The sequence below is a fragment of the Mytilus galloprovincialis genome, chromosome 2, assembly GCF_965363235.1.
Source record: "Mytilus galloprovincialis chromosome 2, xbMytGall1.hap1.1, whole genome shotgun sequence".
Lineage (NCBI taxonomy): Eukaryota > Metazoa > Mollusca > Bivalvia > Mytilida > Mytilidae > Mytilus > Mytilus galloprovincialis.
The window spans coordinates 28,778,329-28,800,003 of record NC_134839.1 but is presented as its reverse complement, the minus strand read 5'-3'; the positions used below and the strand labels follow the sequence as shown (position 1 = coordinate 28,800,003).

At 29.9% G+C, this 21,675-nt stretch overlaps 1 protein-coding gene across 2 annotated transcripts in view; it reads right to left on the bottom strand.

Moving 5' to 3' along the window:
* LOC143063315 (ETS translocation variant 1-like) overlaps window positions 1-21,675 on the bottom strand; it is a 40,972-nt gene that overhangs the window by 9,705 nt on the left and 9,592 nt on the right. The window contains exons 5-8 of one of the 2 annotated variants that reach the window (XM_076235383.1): window positions 18,729-18,797; window positions 6,424-6,706; window positions 4,178-4,398; window positions 3,251-3,355 (exon numbers count right to left, since the gene is read on the bottom strand). In XM_076235383.1, the coding sequence (XP_076091498.1) occupies window positions 3,251-3,355; window positions 4,178-4,398; window positions 6,424-6,706; window positions 18,729-18,797 (678 nt within the window). The remainder of the gene's footprint in view (window positions 1-3,250; window positions 3,356-4,177; window positions 4,399-6,423; window positions 6,707-18,728; window positions 18,798-21,675) is intronic. The other variant, XM_076235384.1, reaches the window with a different exon arrangement.

The window sequence follows — 21,675 nt, the reverse complement described above, 5'->3', positions numbered from 1 at the left end:
ACATCATTTTTCTGTGTGCTACCGATGACATTTTCATTATCAAAAGAAAAATTATCGCTAATTCTACGTCAATATGGGCTTTATTCAAACAAGAAAAGATAAAGTAACGACTAACAAAAATCAACTCCTGATCACCTATTGTAAAATTTCATGAATAATTCATGCTCTATTGATTTTTTGTAGAATATCTTTTGGTACAGAAATAAAAACTCATTTCCAAATTTTCTTTTTTTTTTTAAAGAAAACTTGCAATTTCTAGTATAAATGTTGTTTGCTCCCAAAAAATCCTAATTACAGAGATTTTTTTTAAATCAACTGTGTAAAAAAAAAGTATTCAAAACAGGTAATATTTAAATTTAGCTTAGCGCTGAAACTTCTTTTGAAATCTAATGAAGTATAGCAACTGTATTAAGAACCAATAAACCCCCTCCTTTATCATATCCACAAGCATATATATTAACATGTGTATACCGGTACTTCTTGATAAATTATAGGTCATTAAAACTTTAAACTGCTTGCCCTTCCAGAGCACCCGAGATCATCCTTAGTTTTCAGTGTGATAATCACCAATCTGACTCGATCTGAAGATTTCTGTGTAGTGCTTGAAATACTGTTTTTTTTACTTTGCCCATGTTGATGGCTTTATTTACGTTTTGGTTTTTAATTAATCTCTTGGTATCTTTCTCCCCCTTTTTGAAATTCCCACCTAATGACTTTTAACTTTTACAGAAATTTTGGGATTATTTGTTTTATAATTTCATCCTTCTCACCTTTTCTTCATATTTGTTAACTTCTGTCATCTTTATTTTTTTTACATTTTGAAATTGATAGAATAATTGGACCAAAGAAGTTTTTAAAGTCTGATAACTATTAACATATTACAACAATTGAACATCCAAATATATTTTCTTTACAAGAATCGTCTCATGTCTTTATCTGTCAAATCTTCTTAACCTTTTCACATAGGTAAAAAAGTCAGACAAAAACTGACCTTTCTCTATCAGATAATACCCATCCACTAACGAGATGTCAACCATTCCAGCACATCGATAGCTTCCCGAGATTTTTTCATCAAACAGGATTAAGGTCTCATTATTCTTAAAAGATCAACTCAAAATTCTTCCAGTGGTCAACTTAATTACAAATTGGATTTACGTACAGTGTTGCCGAAGAGTTTTTGATCCCAAACGTAAAAGGATGGTGTTAATTCTAATTGAATTTGATCAGCCGCAGCTTTTCACTTGGGAGTTAATTAGAGTTGATTTTTCTGGTAGGGATGCCTGTGATTAGGAAACTATTACTAGATAAAGTCTCCTGACTCTGTTTAAATAAGACACCAAACTGGATCTTGATTGTGTTTTATTTTATTCTTATTTAAATTAGCTAATCAAACTCCTTTTTTGTCACCAGAAACATTTGTTACTGATGCGAACAGCATACAAATTCACTATGATGTTATTTATTATGAGCCTTTGGGATATAGAAACTATTCAACAGCTGATTACAGTTTCAGATAGGAAACAATAAAAAATTTACAAGCATTTTTACAAAAGTCAAGAAAATTATGAATTAAAATGTCTATCATAATGATGTTATTTTCATTTTGGGGTACAGAAAAATGAAATTTCTGATAGTCCTTTTGATTCTGAAATGGTGAATTTGTCCAGAACACAATATAAAATTGGAATTTCCCTAGACTATCTGTTTGAATGAAAATGTATTACTTTTATTCCATTATTTCCATTTCAATCCCTGTTACCTCAATTATTTTTCTTATTTAATAAAATTGAGAATGGAAATGGGGAATGTGCCAAAGAGACAACAACCCGACCATAGAAAAAAAAACAACAGCAGAAGGTCACCAACAGGTCTTCAATGTAGCGAGAAATTCCCGCACCCAGAGGCGTCCTTCAGCTGGCCCCTAAACAAATATATACTAGTTCAGTGATAATGAACGCCATACTAATTTCCAAATTGTACACAAGAAACTAAAATTAAAATAATACAAGACTAACAAAGGCCAGAGGCTCCTGACTTGGGACAGGCGCAAAAATGCGGTGGGGTTAAACATGTTTATGAGATCTCAACCCTCCCCCTATACCTCTAGCCAATGTAGAAAAGTAAACGCATAACAATACGCACATTAAAATTCAGTTCAAGAGAAGTCCGAGTCTGATGTCAGAAGATGTAACCAAAGAAAATAAACAAAATGACAATAATACATAAATAACAACAGACTCCTAGCAGTTAACTGACATGCCAGCTCCAGACTTCAATTAAACTGACTGAAAGATTATGATTTCATCATATGAACATCAGGCACAATCCTTCCCGTTAGGGGTTTAGTATCATACCATCATAACATATATGAGAAGAAAATAACCCGTGTCATGCCAATAACTGGTTTTTGAATAAATGTGTTTAGTTCCGATGCAAAGACCCTATAAGTGAATCAATATTAACGCCAAAATATGCAATCTTTAATGACCTGACAACAGTATCGTAACTATATCCCTTCTTAATAAGTCTATTCAAAGGTTTTGTTAGTTTCTGAGGTGAATACTGACACCTTTGTGCTTTATAAAGAATATTTCCATAAAAAATTGGATGTGAAATACCTGAACGTATAAGAAGTCTGCATGTTGAGCTATATTTACGAATGATGTCCTTATACCGATGATAAAATTTAGTACATTTTTTGACTAGTTTGTGATATCGAAAACCCTGGTGTAATAATTTTTCAGTAATACATAAATTTCTCTCGTTAAAATCTAAAACATTATTACATACACGAGCGAATCGTACAAGTTGAGTTATATAAACACCGTAAGATGGTGACAAGGGAACGTCACCATCTAAAAATGGATAATTAACGATAGGAAATGAAAAATCTCTTTTATCATAAATTTTAGTATTCAGCAAGCATGACCTTCAAAAATGAAAAAAGGTCACTATCTCATCCCAAGTTTGATGAAGTTCGGTTCAGTCTTTATTTTTAAACTGGTCTCAACATTTCTTGATCTATGACCACTGACTTCGAAAATAAAAAAAAACATCAATTTATTATAATAGTGAATATGAATGATAAATAAATGATGTTGGCTAAAGGAGGTTTATTTTGATGTTGTTGACTTTGATGTAAGGGGGATATATAAGTAACCAACAGTAAGAAATTTTCTGATTCAGTAGAAAATCTGCATTATAATGTTCAGTTTTTTATATTTCTTTTCTTAAACAAAAATCAACAAACCTTCAAATCTCTCCCTGTGTTTTTCTCTAAACCTTTCTAAATATGACGAGTCAGCTGACTCGTGACAGAAAAATCTCATTGGATTGTCGTAGGGACAAGGAAAACCTACAATTTCATAAAAAGTTATAATACATATACATATATTGACAGACAATTCTATGGTTGACCTTTTCGTTTGTCTCCCTTTAACAGATTTTATTGTCTACTACAACTTGAACAATGTTTTGGTATTATATACATGTGTAGGTTTGGTTTTTGTAATGAGAAATAAAATAGATGAAATTCAAAATTTAAATTTATTCTATTACACCAATTTTTCAAAAAAATCAAAAAAAGTCAACTGTTGAATAGACATGACATCTATATCCTTATGCCACTACTAATTTATTGGATAGAGTGAGAGTAAGAAAATCTGAGGGAGCAACAAAAATAATTAGTCAAATTGATCATAAAAATTTGGCAAAAATGGAACATGTGAGTGCGCAAACAAGACCAAGCGGTCAGAATCACAGACAAACAGACAGACAAAAAGGAGAAACACCCTTTTTTTCTATGTTCCCCACAATGTGTTTCGCAGGGGACATTTAAATTAAAGGTACTGAATAAACAGGACATACAGATTCAAGTACAGACATTAAACTTAACACCTTTGTTTACCACATGGCTGGTCATGAAATTACCTCTAATTATAAGAAATCTTTTGAAACCTTGTATGACTAAAAATTGTTGTAAATTCATGCGCTGAACTGCAGATATTCATTTTATATCACTGACAAAATTGGCATAATTAGGATACAGCTTTGGGAAAGATTTTTTTTACAATATTTTTTTTTAACGAAAGTCTGTACAAAAATAAACTCCAAGTTACCAAGTTGTCAATCAAAAGAAAATTTTGCTGAGCAATCATCTCCTAAAGAATGAACCTACCGTTGTCAAATGTAAATTCCCTCGGCTCCTGTTTAATTGTGGGTGTTTGTGTAGAAGGCAACTGTGAATAGCCATGATTCCTAGAAATATCATAGCTTCTGTCGTACAACTCTTGCTTGAAGAAATGATGAGCGTAAGTTGTGGACATAAGACGACAATAGTTGGTCTGTGGGTCAGGTGAGAAATAACCCTTCTGTGGTGCTGAGCTGGGTCTTGGAACTCTGGAGAGAAAGAAAAAGTTATAATTAAAGTTCAAAAAAGAAAAATTGTTTTATATACTTGATGGCTAAGTAAGTAGTACTATAAAACAAGTGTAGTAAGTAGTACTATAAAACAAATGTAAAGAAAACCTTTATTTCAACCAAATCTTCATAATTGTACTTTTGTTGAAGTATTGTCTTCCCCTTTTCTAATCTGCTTTCCATGCACAATGACCTTAACCACTTTTTCGTTAGAAATTACTCCCTGTTATATTACAAGAAATTATAATTTTCTATCGGACCATCTAAGTGACCTTTAAGAACTCTAGAAAAAAAGATACTTGTTTTTTTTTTTTCACTCAAAGTAGCAAAAGATGATACAAAGGATTGTCTTATAAAAACATAACAATTATCTGTGTAAATAAAAAATATTGTAAAACCCTTTTCATAATCTAACTCTTTTTATAGAAATCTTATGCTCTGACATTAATGAACTAAGGCAAATGGATAAAATAATGATTTTATAGTTCTGGGAAACTGGTATTTATTGCAGCCAAATTTACATTTTATGACTCAATTGTTTAGAAAGTTCTAAAATATTGTTTCCTTTCAATTTATAAATGAGTCGCCTGACTCCTTTTATCAACATTCATCAAGGTATATTGTTTTCTATTAGTATAAACATTTTTAAGGTAAATTTTCTATTGCTAATCATGTTTTGATTTATATATTTTTAAAGACAATTGCTTCTCTTTAGGGAAAATCATTACAATCATAGAAGAAAGTGAAAATAGAGAAATATTCCCTACCACAAATTGTTTTATCAAATATTATTATAAAAATGCATGCAATATTTCACTAAGTTGTTTCCCACTTTTGTCCATTAACTTTTATTTTGTCACCAAAAGCTTGTAACCATTAAGTAAATACTAGGTCGTTAACTGTAAATACACATGCGAAATCCACATTCATTTCTCTCAGAAGCCAGGTATGTCAGTTTCACAATGAAATATGACATCCTCATAACAATGTGACATCAAATTTATTTCTGAAACTGACAACCTTTCATCCTCTTGTTGCCATGACAACAAAAAGCATAACTTGACAACGAAAATTATTAAAGGTAGATTGCATGTTAAGTTGAAAATAAGTTCCAATTTAAAGTCTTCAAACACAATGGATTTTGTATTGATCATAAATCAGTCAAGTTTCTTAAGTGTACAAGAGATAATACCATTTGCTTTGAATGCATTAACAGCCTCAGATAGTGACAATAATTATAACACAACACATATTAAGACATAACAAGATACCGTAGTTCAATCCTTTTTACACAAGTGATAACACATATTCAGACATAACAATATAGTTCTATTCTTATTTTTTTTCCAGAAAAATCTAACAAGAAGTCATATGTATCTAAATAGTATGTACATCCAGGGGAAGCTTGGGTTCACCTAAAACCAAACCCCCTTTCATTAGAAGAATTAAATGGCAAGGCTTCTCTGTCAACGTAATAATAACCAAATTTTGTCAAATCTCAAGCAAGAATAACAAAATGCAAATACACGGTGCACTATATACATAAATGTTTGTCTCAAATTCATGCAGTACGTTCAGTAAGCAATTGTTATCTTTTTTAGGTAGAAAAAAAATGAAAATTATGATAAGAGTATCCACTCAGCTCAAAAACATAACAGGTAATTATTTGTGAACTTTTTTACTGAACCAATCAGATATTTCATTTCAACCTTTTGATATAATTTATCAAATTAATCTTAACTTATCTCTTACCTTTCTGAAAGTTTAATTTTCATTTGATAATGAGTTGTCTTCCATTGCCAATAGTATTTTAATAGCAAGTGGATAAAACTTTTATAAAACATGGACAAAAATCTTATGAACTTTGAAAGAATAATTTTAAAAATATTAAATAATGTTTATTTTTCAATCATACCTGCTTGAGTTATGCCTGATTGTATGGGAGATAACTCTTGCTATTGCCAAGTGATATGGGAGGTAACTCTTGCAATTGTAAAAACATACCTTTCAGGTGATCTGTTCATGTAGGTACATGATGAATCTGTCCCATTAGAATATTGTGACACGTCTTTACTGCATGGTGACAGACTGGACGATTCCTTTCCCGATGATGATGAACACACAGACCCTGACGGAGAAGATGGCGTGTGGTCACTTCCTGTGAGATATCGTCTCTCTCCGTAGTCATACTTAGATGTACTGTTTACTTTCTGTAAGCTGTTAGGTATGGCAGGACCACAGCAGGTGCTTGTTTTAGGCTCAGTTTTAATCTTTAAGTATGGATTTACTGAAGAAAGAAAGAATAATTCAAAATAAGAAATTTTAAAAAATAAAGAAACATATACTGAGACTATTGTATAGATATAATATTGGTAGACATCATTTTCTCTTAATAATCAATTGTTATATTCAAATACATGTATTTCAAAGTATACAAAAAAGTCTCAATTACGGTATTTATACCTCATTCGGTATATTAAACATCTGTAAATATACTATGAGTGTGACATACAGTACATTACAAGTAGATACCTTTATTTTACCTGCATACTGCAGTCAATACAATAGTCTTTTGTTAGTTTGGTTGACTTTTAAAAAATTAAAATTCTGAGTGCTGAGACAGATTGTCTTTGGGTAAAGATAGCAAAGAACCAAAATGTTTCCTCAATGAATTTTAGAAAATTTCTGTAAATTCAAGTATTTGGGTTTAATTTGAATGACACTTGTGTTAATTATCCCTGGCGGAAAAGGCTTTTTCCTCTTTCTTATGTAAAATCATGGGGTTCCCTTGACCTATTGGTCTTGCAGGCGAACATTATTTGCCACACAACACGATTTGACTGCATATCCTTCAACTTTGCATTGATGCAGCAGAAATTTAAATCACTGCATTTCTTACAAACTGAAAGTAAATAACCATGTGCAATGTATTTCAATTTCTTCTGAAACTAAAGGGCTTTAAATTTCCAAATTTTATAAAGTCTTTTTCAAAGATGTAAATCAACGGTTGAACTGTTTTTAGTAATAAGTAAGGTACTTTTCATCTATACTTAAATGATGGAGCACCATATTCTGACAGCACAGATATTAAACTCTTTCTAATAGTCAAAGAAAAATAATTACTTTGTTTTTTAGACAGAAACTTGAATAAAAATTTTGTAAAAACAAAAAAATATGAAATACAAATTGAGAAGATGAACAAGACTGAAAATGAATTAAGATGCTGTCAACATCTTTTCTGACAAGACGATCATTAAATCTTAAATTTTAATAACATCTCATTTCTATCCCGTCAATAACGTGCTTGTCTAACATATACAAAAATGGCTGATCATTGACATAGTTAATTGGGATCTTACTGAAATTTTCTTGGATGTGCAGCGTAAATTATTCATAGAAAGACAAGATTGAGTGTCGCCGAGGTTAAAAGGCCCCAACATTCAGGAGTAATTGAGTCCTATGCACCACCTTAATTTGTTTTCATTCTCACAAAAAAATGGTTATTGAAAACGTTAGGGAATTGATTTTGTTACTATGGAGGTGTCCATTTCATCATTTTTAATAATTAAAGAGACATCTTTTGCGGTATAATAATCCGTTAAAATAACGGCAGTCCGTCTAGGCTATAACTTTTATAGAAATTCTGACAAATTGTCTGTTAGTTCAAAGAAATTTCAGACACTGTGAAAAACTGTGATTAACTCTAAATTATCTGTGAAGAATATGTGTACTGTTTTCTTTCCTTTTTTAATAGAATTTTTTTTCCTTTCATCATATTTATTGTCTAGAAAAATTGATTTAATATTAAATGATTATATCATAAATGGGTATTTGTTAAATGCAGGATAAAGTTATCTATTCGATGAAATAATTAAAGCCTGGAAAAGTGATAAATATTTTCTGGTATTGTATCATAATACCAAGTATAACTTTATTCTGATTTGGATTTTTATTTTATTTATTTTTGAAGAAAAATAAAGTAATGATTCATCTTTTACATCAATGAAATTGACTATTGTACACAAGAGTAGAATAAAGATGCCTTAATTTTTCTTTAGATTATGTAAGCAGGACTTAAAGATTCTATTTTCATAGTATTCAATTTATTTCAAATCCTCTATATATATTTTTTATTCAAATGCAGACCAATTTTATTCTGTAGTAGATTCAAAGAAAAATTCAAACAGTAAAATTATCTATAGACTATACCTTATGTACAATAGAAAAAAGTTTTGAAAAAACTTTGTAGAAATCGGTTTTGAAAAAAGCTGTTAAAAAATATAATACTTCTTTACTTCTGCAGTAAACAATATAAAATTTGTCATAAATAAGAAATTTCTACAAGAAATGAAGATAAAAATAAACAAAGACAGACATAATCTTATTTTCTAAGATAAAAGACACAATTCTACAAATTCTGTCATCGTGATTCCAATTAAAAGCAGCGTTGAATAGTAATTGTATAATATAGAATGGTTGATTAAGTAAGATCAATAGCTACACCTTTTTCTTGTTGATTCGTCAATGCAGTATAGCTATCGCTAGACCTTTAAATATGCTTATGACAAAAGTCAAATCTTAATCCCGTTAATCTTATCAAAGATTTGATCGTCAAAGTGTATCTTTATTGAGTTGTGAATTACACTATATCTTTATTGCTACGATCATTGTTCATTATTTTCCAGAATTTAGATAAAAAATCTATAAAGATCTTATTCACTGTATCTGTCACTACATAATGTGCATTGATTATAAATTCAATTGATGGCTCTCATTTTCAATATATCTTATTCATAAAAGAAAAGAAAAATGACTTGGTAGTTTATGAACAACATGCCACATAAGCATGTCTTAAGAAAGAAGCATTTTCAGGAGAGTCAGTAGGAGGGAGTGCCATCTTGAATTCGCTAAAAACAAATATTCTTTCCATATCTTGAAAATTTATTCATTAAATCCTGTGTCCAAATAAGAGAAAATCCAAACATTGCTGGAAAAACATAGGCCCAATCCCAACATTTTGAAAAAAGTAAATCTGCCACTCTTACAAAGGCTTTCCTATGCCATATCTAAATGGTTTGGTTGTTTGTAGAATTTAGTGTTAACGGCAGATATTTGATTGTTTATTTTAAGAATTTTATTTCTAACTTCCTAAATATTTGATTAAATGGTTTTGCCTTCAAATATACAGAGAATGTGTACTTTGTTGAATACTTAAAGATGGGGTATACATACACCCCCATATCCACAAAAAATCATCTAATACAAGAAATAATGAATCCACAGTAATTCTGATATTTTTTCCCCACTTTTAAAAACAATTATTTTCCAATGTTTAATTCTTTAAAAAAATAAGAAGATATGTACTATAACAGCCTACGAGACAACTTTATTCACCCAACACTAATGAATGAATATTCAACCAACTATAGGTCACTGAGTAGCCATCAACAATGATAAAACACATATATCGTAAACTACAAAAGGGCTCAACATGACAAAATGTGAAACAATTTAAATCCGAAAACCAACAGCCAAGTTCTTTATCAGCCATATCGTAGGTACTGTCCAACTCAAAGGCAAAACCAACAGCCAAGTTCTTTATCAGCCATATCGTAGGTACTGTCCAACTCAAAGGCAAAACCAACAGCCAAGTTCTTTATCAGCCATATCATAGGTACTATCCAACTCAAGGGCAAAACCAACAGCCAAGTTCTTTATCAGCCATATCGTAGGTACTGTCCAACTCAAAGGCAAAACCAACAGCCAAGTTCTTTATCAGCCATATCGTAGGTACTGTCCAACTCAAAGGCAAAACCAACAGCCAAGTTCTTTATCAGCCATATCGTAGGTACTGTCCAACTCAAAGGCAAAACCAACAGCCAAGTTCTTTATCAGCCATATCGTAGGTACTACCCAACTCAAGGGCAAACGTGGCCATTATTTGGGCTAAATCAAAAAGGCAAGTTAAGAAACTTCTTTGAATTTGAATTATATATAATCGTTAATTGGTTTCTAATGGGTTTTTTTTTACAGAAGTAGATTGTATTACAGGGTACTGTTGTGTCAAAAAAATAAAGGCACCTAGTGGTAAAAATTATTAAGCCTTTAAACTTAAAAGTGAGGTACCCTTCAAAATTATATTTGTTTACCTTTTTCAAGGGTACCTCACCTTTATATCTTAAGGCTTTATAATTTTCACCGCCATTTGCCTTTTATTTATGACACAACAGTTTTCATATCCCATGCAACCTACCTTAAATTTAAGTTACCCTTAAAATTGATGTTTCTCCTCATTGTATTTATAATAAGACGACATATTCCAAAAAGTTAATCAGGTCATAGGTTAAAAGGGCAGTGTATGAAGGTCACATTTCATATGACTCTACATATTTAAAAAAAATATTGGTTTGAACTCTTTGAATTAAAATAATCACAAAAAATACTACCGGTATCATACTAGGAGAAATTTTGCAATTGCTAAAAATAATGAAATAATCTATTTAATTTTCTTTGAATTTTAATTTTATTCAGAACCTGTTGACTTAATTTTCAATATGCCAAGATAGTCACCAACACAGGCACCATTTAATATTTCCTGTAAAACATGTCGACCATTTGAGACATTTACATAATTGAAAGAAGTTTTAGTTTTACCCACTGAGAAAAAGTCAATTTAAAATTAATTTAAGTTTCACTTAACAAAAGATTCGTCTTCAATAATTGGAAAATTTATTTGATAATTGTAATCCTATTCAATCGCTATTTTAACGCTGTGTCTTATCTGTTATGTAGATAGTATTCAGACTTATTATGATTGATCTGTAATAATACGACAATGATATTAAGAAATACCATGATAATTTTTATTCTACTGTAGGTGCATTTTATTCTATTTCTTTTTACTGTGAGCTACCTAGGGTTTGACTTAATGGAAAAATGACAATAAAAACAATAAGACGTTTGTTATGCCAGTCAAGACAATTATCATTAAACATAAAGCTGATCGTTATTAGTCAGTGTAGCAGAGATGCTTTACCTGCCAAATGAAAATAAAAATAAAATAGTGTAAGAAGAAATTATGGTCATGTTGATTTCTTAAGACATATGACAGGATAATATACCTTCTAATGTCTTCAAATTAAATGTAGCAAAAAGAAAACTAAATTAAAGATATTTTATCCAACTGGGGGTTGTTAACAATTCATGTGTTTTTGTCTTTGTCTTTGTAAATATATATATAGGCCACGCTGCGCGCGCAAACAGTAAATAATCTTCAGATCATTGAAGGACTACTGAAAACCTAAGGAAGAAGAAGAAGATGTAACTTAATAATTGACTCATAATATATAGTGAAAGAAATCACTTTGAAGGTTGTTTTATTGAAATCAAACATTCAGTTATTTTCAATTTTCTATAAAACCAGTTCTGTGAGTTATTTTTAAGTTGTGTCCTTTTCAGTTTTATGAAGCGAATCTGCTGGTTTGTTGTTTTTTTTTTTAAATAATTTCCAATTTTTTTGGGGTTTATTTTAAGAATGGTTTGATATTAAAATAATCACCATTGTTTATCTAAAAAAAATATTTCTGGAAATAACTTTAAACTCAATTACACCAAAAAGAACAAAAAATCAATTTCTGAAGTATATATGATCTCAAAATATCAAAACTTGAAGAGAACAATGAGTTAGATAATTTGTCAAAGTCTGTAATTCCATCAAATTGTCAGAGCAACGACTGCAGATTTTTATAATAACTGTCATACACCTGCCATCGGCTTCCAACTCAGCAGATAGTCTAAGTTCACAGTAATCTCCCCTGGGAAGACACTCTAATTGACGAATATCAGATTCTTGTAACATTTTGCCAAGGGCTTTGCTCCATCAGATGGTCTTATTCTTGTTTAGGCTTTTTATTTGTAGTCAACAATGTTTTGTATTGAATTATTTATTCGCTTGTTAGACAAGAAATCGGCCTAAGGAGAAATCAGTTGGTCAATTAAACTGGTACAAATAACATTCGGAAATAATTCATGTATGATGGCATTCTGTTTTGTAACAATTATAAGGAAATCACTTTTGAACTGTGCTTGAGCAGTTGGAATTGCATCTTATACTATCATGTATAAAAACTAGATACAATTGTTTTAGCTAATCACATGTTGTATATTTATGCCCAAAAAAAATCCTAAATTCACCCCTGGTCCCAGACAATTCTTTTATTTTTTTTATTTCTATACTTTTTTATATCATTTTGCTTCGAGTTTCTACAAAAAAAATAACAAAAAAATCTTTAAAAAAAGAATCAACACCCTTGCATCTCCAATTGTAAAAATAAAAGTTATATTCTTTATATTGGCATTACATTTCATAACATCATCAAATAAATCAAGAAATTTTGTACAAAATACCATCAACATACTCGGAATTAATTACAAATCATTTCTATATATGATCAAAGTAATAAAAGAATTGAAAAAAAATTAAATATATACGAATATGTATATAAGACATGCAAGAGGGCTAATATTCTATAAACTTTGACACAATCCTTAGATTAGTTCAGACATATGAAATTATACACCTTATATTGAAAGCATTTATGTTTTCTACGACTTCAAAAAGGCAAACCCTTAGTTCAAACAAATTATTTTGTCATCATGTCATTTACACTAAAATATGCATTTCAGCGGCAAAAATATCAGCTATTATTCAACCTCTTAATTAAGCTACAAGTTTACATAACTAATTAACGATGCATAGCCTTCAAAACAACGGAAGTTATAAAACCGGTCTACTTTGATATCCAAGCAATTTCTGCTTTGCAAGTGACTGGTTTTTTAAATTCTATATAGCATCTGATCAAAGACCACTATTAAGTGATAATATCATATTTATTTTTATTCAACCTTATGATATTGTGATCTTTAATAATTTTATTAACAGATTTTTATTTCACGACATCATTATGATCGTATAGATTCCTATAATAATTTCTGATATGAAATTAACATCTTCATTACGCCTTTCTGATAAAATGTAATTTTCGTGTTAACCACAGCCCATCATAATTAAACGGGCTAAATGCACAATTAAACGATATGACCTAAGCATGCAAACCTTACATTGATCAAGACGGGGTGAAAAAATTAGAAACAATTAAATTAGCCTTCATAAAGTAAATATTGATGTCTTTTAAAGTACTAGTTTTATGAACACCCTTTTTTGTCTTTATCATTATATGATTACAGACTTTGTTCAACTTCATTGAACTTTGTGTTGACAGAATTAAAAATAAAAAAGAAATTTAAAAAATAGACCTCAGTTTTAAACAACACACAAAATTTAAATATTCTGGGCTGAGTTAACATCTACCATTCATCACTTTTTGGAGGACAAATGGGCAAACCAAATATTTTTAGATCTAGGCCTCAAATTAAGAGACAAAACTTACATTTTGACCACTATGTTATTTTCAGTCATGTTGGTCATCTTAGTTGGCAGGCGGATTCATTTGACATATTTGCAACTAGATACTTCAATGATGCGTGCAAAGTTTAGTTTTATTTGGTCAAGTAGTTTAAGAGGTAAAGAATTTTATAATAGTTAACAGACAACAACCTAACTCTTGTGAGTGAAGCAGAAACCACTACCATTGCCATGACACTCAGACAGAGATAAAGAATATCCAACATACAAACAAGAACTTGCAAAGTGGTAAAGCAAATCAAAAACTTTCTTTCGTTTTAGTTTTCATACAATTTCACAATACATATTTATGAGTAAAGAAACTTAGAATTGCATGCCTGTTGTTCTACATTCTGACCTATATATTGAACATCTGTTTAAAAAAATACACACACCTGACTTCATTTCAAATAACAATCACTGTGGTCTGGTTAAATACCTATGTATGTTTTATAAAATGATATTGCATATGGTGTCTTAATTACATGATATTTTGGCTAAAACTGAATGGAAACCTGGTTTTACTGAGCATGTTTGCAACAAATTAGATACACTCAATTGGAAATTTCTAAAATTTATGAATGAAATATTTTCTCTCTAGTATTTTATGAGTATAACTACTTGTACAACGGAATCAACAAGAATACAAATGAATAAAAATTAAGACTAAACATCTATTAGACAGCAAACAAAGTAAAACACAAGATAACCAATATCTAAACATTACAGAAACTCATTTTCTTAGTGGTTGTTGCTCTGGTGTCATTAACATTTTTGGAATAATAATTTACCTGGGTTTCTTACATAGGCGGCAAGTACAGACTTAAATATTCATTGAATAAAATTGAGAATGAAAATAGGGAATGTTTCAAAGCGACAACAACCCGACCATAGAGCAGACAACAGTCAAAGGCCACCAAAGGGTATTGAAATACATATTTACCTACGGTAGGTCCTGAAATAAGATATTGACCATGATGGGAGATTTGTAATGCAACTAATAAATGAAATCTATCGCAGAGGGACAGAAATTTATTCTTGCAACAGACCACCTAGTGGCCATTAAAGAATTGTTGCAAGGGTTCTTATTCACTAGAAAGTAAATTAATGTTATTAAAACAACAACTCTTAAAACAATGGCCCTATTCTGCCCTGATGCTGGAAAGGCATCTAATGCAGAAATAATTTATACAGACAAATAACAAATATGCTATGTATACTTAGTCACCAAATTAAGGCTATAAAGTTCAAATTAAACATACTTTTTCTTCCATTTAAGTCTCATTAAATAAAGAAAATAGACTGTCATACCATTGTGCTCAGAGCAAACAATTTTGAATTTTCTATTTCATTCCTAAGAGGGGAGGTTACTCCATACATCAAAAGAAAGTGACATTTATTTCTATATCACTCAGCAAACAAATCAAGTTACACTAAAGTTATGTCGCAGGTATTTTAAAAACATTCTTCTTCAATGAAACTCAAACTTTACTTTATTTAATATTTACTCCATTCATTAAATAAAAGTTGAAATTATCAGTGAAAAGATAAAATCGTTAAAGAAATTCCACTAAGCCATCTTTATAACTGAGTATTTTTGTGTAGCTATGACCAGCGGCATTTGTGAGGACATCACACAACAATTAATTACACCCTTTGGAGATAGGCAGATGAAGTTGAGATAAGTCCGTTTTAGATTTCGCACTACACATGACAATTATCTTAGTTTGTGTCGTCATCCAATTAGTCAATGTTTGTCTGGCGAACAACATTAAAACTTCTGTTGTGTCCCTTTACCATTTAGAAAAGAAAAAAGAAAAACTTGCAATCTAACATTGTGATTAAATATGTGGTAGTTAGAATTCTAGTTCTTTTCAATCTGCTAACTGAAAATTTACAATTCTTAATTTCTAACTGTGATAAATCCTAATGTCTGCTTAAAGTTCTTACCTTATTAAAATTATATTTAATAATGAATAAGCCATATCTTACAAGTACTCACTAAACAGGTACTATTCATAGTACCAAATTATGAAATATTGAATGAAATAGACTCTATATATATATAACTTTAATTTTGAACTTTAATTTCAAATGATTTGAGAAATTGTGTATATATACATGTATAACGTGATTATGTTTAACCTTACTGATATTTTAAAAAGGTGACTTATAGGTCCAATGGGCCGGGTGTAACTTTGACTATAAACTTTGTAATTGTATTATATTTATGTTCACAAGTCACTATAATAAACAAATTACTTACTTACTACTTACTTATAAGTATTGCATTTTTTTAATTAAGAACTGTAACAATTATCAGGCGTTTAAAAGGCTATTTTAAATTTTTGCATTTATTTCTTCCTGTGTCCTGCGTCAGTGAGGGATCTTAAAAAAACATATATAAAATATTCTCAGCTGATTTTTTAATTATCTGGATCATCTTATGTTCAGAGGAGTTTAACAATAATTTGAAAAAAATAAGGGTCTTTCTAAAACCTCAACTGCCTTTCCTTATGATAATCTTTGACAATAAAGATTCATATTTAGGAGAGAAAAAACGTTTACACAGGGAAAAATGAAATTGCTCTGAAGAAAACTCTAATTTCTATAAAAAGCTATAGAGAAGGTCAAAAAGTTGGATAAATTCTTTATGGACAGTTACTAGATAAAGATGCAATATCACTTAAATAAATATTTTTTCTATCTTCAAATAGTAAGTTGTAACTTTATATGAACTATTGTAAACTTTTTCCACCCAGTGATATTAATTGTATCAACTAATGTGAATTTGTTGACTTAGATAGGAACCTTTTCACATCTCAGATATTACAAACTAATTATCGGTATAGTTTGTGGCGACACCTATCTGCATTTCCAAGTAGTCTAGGTGTCAACTGTCATCCAATTCAGTCCATTCCTATGGCATTGTCTTGTAACATATATATACACAATGTAAGTAATATAGAAATAAAATCTTCTTATGTGTATTTCCTGGGAACCAACCGTAATAAAAAAATGTATTTATACAATAAAGAATATTGAGTCCATATTTTGCTTGATTTCAGGCATTTATCATGCTATTATGCTATTGAATAAGATTAAAACTTAAGATATCAAAAGTGGGCACTTCATTTTTAAGAAATCATTATAAAATCCCACTGATTTTAAATATTTTCAAAGTTTAATAACAGGATAAAATGATTATTATTTCATTTTCAATTATCAATAAAATAATAAATCCCACACCATTGCAACAGATACCCTGCTCCAAACAGATAACTAAATTCAGCTAAACATATAACCTTCTGACTTAAAGGAATGACTTAAGTGACCCTCTTATTTAACCTATTTCAAATTTTTATAGCAGTGAAGGCTATAACTTCTGACATATCCTCAATTCAGAAGCTCAATGATAAAAAATTCAAATGATGTGACAATGATTATTTTAAGAAGTTAAAACATTGTAAAAAGAAATCTCAAATTGGATCCTTTTACCTGTAACAATGGGTATACAACTCTTACAGGGATAAAAAAAATGTCCAAATTAGCCTGTGTTTAAAGGTTTTAGTCACTATTTAAAATTATTTAGTCGATTGATTGGATATAAAGCTGAAGGGAGGACAAAGAAAGAGAAACCAGTTTAATATTCTGTTATCCATTTTGTTTTTTCCCTTAAGCTATGCATTTTATTTTTTACAAAGTAACCCTATATTTCTTAAACTTACATCTTTGAAACAATTATGGATAAATATTATGAAATTATTTTTATATCCAATACATTTTTCATACAGATAAATTTCAAATCTTCCAATACATTTAATTTGAAAAATCCAAAAATCTTTTTCCCGCCAATATTTCTTTAAAAATTTCACACCCTCATAAAAACAAGAACACAGATCAACCCAACTTCTTTATTCCAAAATATTGATGTAGTGTGCATAAATTTATCTGGACATGAAATAATATATAGTGAAATAAATTTGAATAATTTTCTTTGCAAGCATCAAACTTTATTTTTTTTTAAAGTTTGAAAGGGAAAATAAAATCATTTCAAAACTTAAATACTGTAATTTATGCAATTCATCATGGTCAACAGAATCAACAATTAACCATACTGTTCCATTAGTCCCTATTTATAGTTTACACAAAATATACACTTCTAATATCAAAAGTCAAATTTTCCCTTTAAAGTTTCCATATTTTTTGCAGGAATATATCTAAAATTTAATCTCTAAAGATTATATAAGTCAATTAAGATACCACAACTTCCAACAAATTTGTGATAAAACCAATACTATTAGTTGAGTTTGGGTAGATTTAAATGTATTTCACAATGTATGTGACAAGTTAATCCGTGTTAATAGATCTATATAACATAATTCACTGGGTGGAGTGTTAAATCTTCGTGTAAATCTGTTCAATTATACACTCTTGATAACAGGCCTAATGTCATACTTCAAACATAAACACATTGGTAAATTATCTCCCTATATCACTGTATTATTGAAGATGTAACCACCACTTCATTTTTATCAGTGAAAAATACCTTTATTGGAACAGGGAAGTCTTAGATTGGTTACCTGGTCCAATTTTTCATTTTTATCAGTTAAACTTTTCATGATAAATTTCTTGCAAATGCATTATTATACACATGTCAAGTTTCAATATATAAAAAAGAAATATGTTATGATTGCAAATGATATGTCCCCATTCAAATGCATTTGATTGTAAAAAAAAAATATGGGAGGTTCAAATCCTCCCTCCCGTGGATCCTCCTGGGCTACTGTCTCTGCTATAGTTTAAATAGAGATATTCAACATGTTAGATAGTATGATTGACTTACCATAGTTATTTCCCTTGATTCCATTATTGCATCCCGGAACATACTGTTCCCTCTCCTCTGTCTGACTCGCTAAAAATATACAAATAAAGATGATAAATTAAATGAATTCTTCAAACATTTTTTTTTTTTATTTATAATATATTTATTTTAAAACTAAATGTATTTGTGGAATATCCATTTTAATGTGATTCATAGGTAGCTATACATGTTTACTGTGAATTTCAATGTTCAATGTAGTAGACATTTTCAATAGAAAGATTGTATGTAGGATTTGACAATACAATGAAATCAAATATCCACAAAAAATGTTATTTGTTCTCAATGCAAGATAATAAATGAATCCACAATATGTTATTCTCAATTTTTTTTTTTTATAGAATTAGGTTTTTTTTATAAATACATAAAATATTCAAGATATAAAGTTGTTTTATACATTTAAAAATTATATTCTATGACTTTGCTTCGACCAAGCTGTCGTCTCAACAAAACTTTTTTTAGTTTTTTTTTTTTTTTTTGAAGATGGTTAAAATGCAAGTCAAGTAACAAGCTATGTGAATTTAGAAATAATTGGGTTTATTTATGATAGAAAGACAAATAAATGCAATTGTGTAAATCAGTCTTCACGACGAGTGGCAGCCCAGGCAGCCCAGGCCGGTAAAATTGCTCTCGGGCCTGTAAAAATCAGACCTACAGGCCAACAGAATCTAACTAAAAAATTTCAAAAATTGAGCTGCGGGCCTGTAGATTTAGCAGTTCAGCGTGAAGACTGGTAAATCCTACATTTAATTATAATATTAAAAATTCATGAGATAATTACTCCTCTCAAAATTTTCAATATTTAAAAATAAAATAAAAAATGTTTCTGGATTTAATGAAGATCTAATGAATTTTAAAATATGATGACATCATGAAATTTAAAAGATTCAAAATACTTAAAAGTGATAAAGAATAATGCTGTCTATGGGGATGTTAACATATCACAATCAATTGTTCACAATGTTTAAAGTGATTAAGACAGATAACAAAGAAATTGATCCATGTAGACAGACAGACAGACAGACCAACCCATTGCTATAGATCCCCAAACTTTACTTCAACAATAAAATGTCCTTTAACTAGTGCACACTAAATATATATGTATAACATTCCAAACAAATCTACATATCTTTTATTCTACGACATTAAGAAATTGTATGCAACATCATAAGCTTTTGTACATGTAATTTTTTGTATGTCTAAAGACCGAGTCAGGCTATGATGACACGAGTCAAAAGTAATCATACCGATAAACATAACATGTGTACCACCTCTTCTTTTGAAAAAGATCTGTACTACTAATCTCTTGTTAAACTTTCAATGATAAAAACCAATTCAAAGGATAGCAGTAATCCCAAGTCAAATCTATACGCAAACTTTTCTATTTAAATTCAACTAGTCATAAGAAAAGGGATTAAACAGCACGAGACAAATTTCTCTACTGCAAGGGAAGTCTTATACACTTCTTTTATTCAACTTTTCTTCTTACAGAAAATTGTCTCCATGTCAAGGTGTAGAAAATTAACACAATCTTTTTTAAAAACTTAGTTCAAAAAGTGAAAGTTGTAAATATATACATTATATATTTGTTCTTTATTTCTTTAATCTTTATACTTTTGAAATATGCTACATCATACATTATAAAAATTGACCAGACATTTGGGTAGCTGTTTATATACAGAACTGGACTATTGTTATTTCATTTGTAATTACTAGCCTTGGTATTGATCTATTTTCCATGATTTACATATTTGTGTCTTTTTTTTTTTTCTTTTTTTTTTTTGTTGCTGAACATTATATTTTTGTATATTTGCACGTATTTATGTCACAGGTTGCTGTTTTTATCTACCAGTTGATTTTTTTTTTAAATATAGTCTAATAATTAACTTTATTTAGACAAAATTTCCTTTTCTGGTTCTTATTTTGGTAATATTTCAATGGGACAATATTGGTGCTAGTAGATTCAATGGAAAACATGAATGTCACACTTTCGTCAAGTGTTTTTTCATTGTCGAGTGTGCCTCTGTGTAGGTTGGTCCCCTCCGTAATATACCCAGTATGCCTTCGGAATATACAAATATTAATATTGTCAAGAATTTCAATAACGGCCGGAAAACAGACTAGCCTCTGCAACTTCGGTCTTTGACACGTCTTCGCAGAGATTTGGCGCTAAAAATAAAATTGGTGTTTTCCAGTATTTCTAATTATTACCAAGACCGGACATTTATCCGGAAAATAATATGCCGACTTACTTTGAATAATATAGAACGCCAATTTTTTGTTAGAGTCAAATCTCGCTGACTATTTAAGCAAAGCTTTTTAAATAGATAAATGAAAGCTCCACTAACTGAAAACACAAATTTTCCTCCAAAACGAGACATCATGGTACTGTCTCAATCCAGGGACTTTCTATACTAACTTACGCTTTAGGAAAATTAACGGCATTGCTTTTGAAAGTTAATTGCTTCAAGATTTCGTATTTTATCAAAGAAATGAAATTGGATTTTGCCATTTTACTGTGTTGCTTTTAAATGTTCTTTTTTGTTTAAAGTGTATGTTAGAAACGACGAACCAAACTCATGACTGGCTAGTCCGACAGAGCTATACCGTCTGATTTCGATCATACAGAAATATTTAAAAAGATTTCCATTATCTGCTTGGACATCTTAATTTCAAATCAGCAACAATTTACAAATTAGCAATCGTTACCATACCACATTATCATGGCAAAAATGAAAATTGACAGAAAAAATACATATAATTCAGGTGCACCTCAGTTGCTATGTACTGTATTGTATTCGAGTCACTTCAATTGCTACTAATCTCTGGCTGATTTGATTACCATACATATTTGTATCTTTGTATCTTAAAAGGCCATATACAGTAATATGGGTGCGAAAAAAAAAATAAC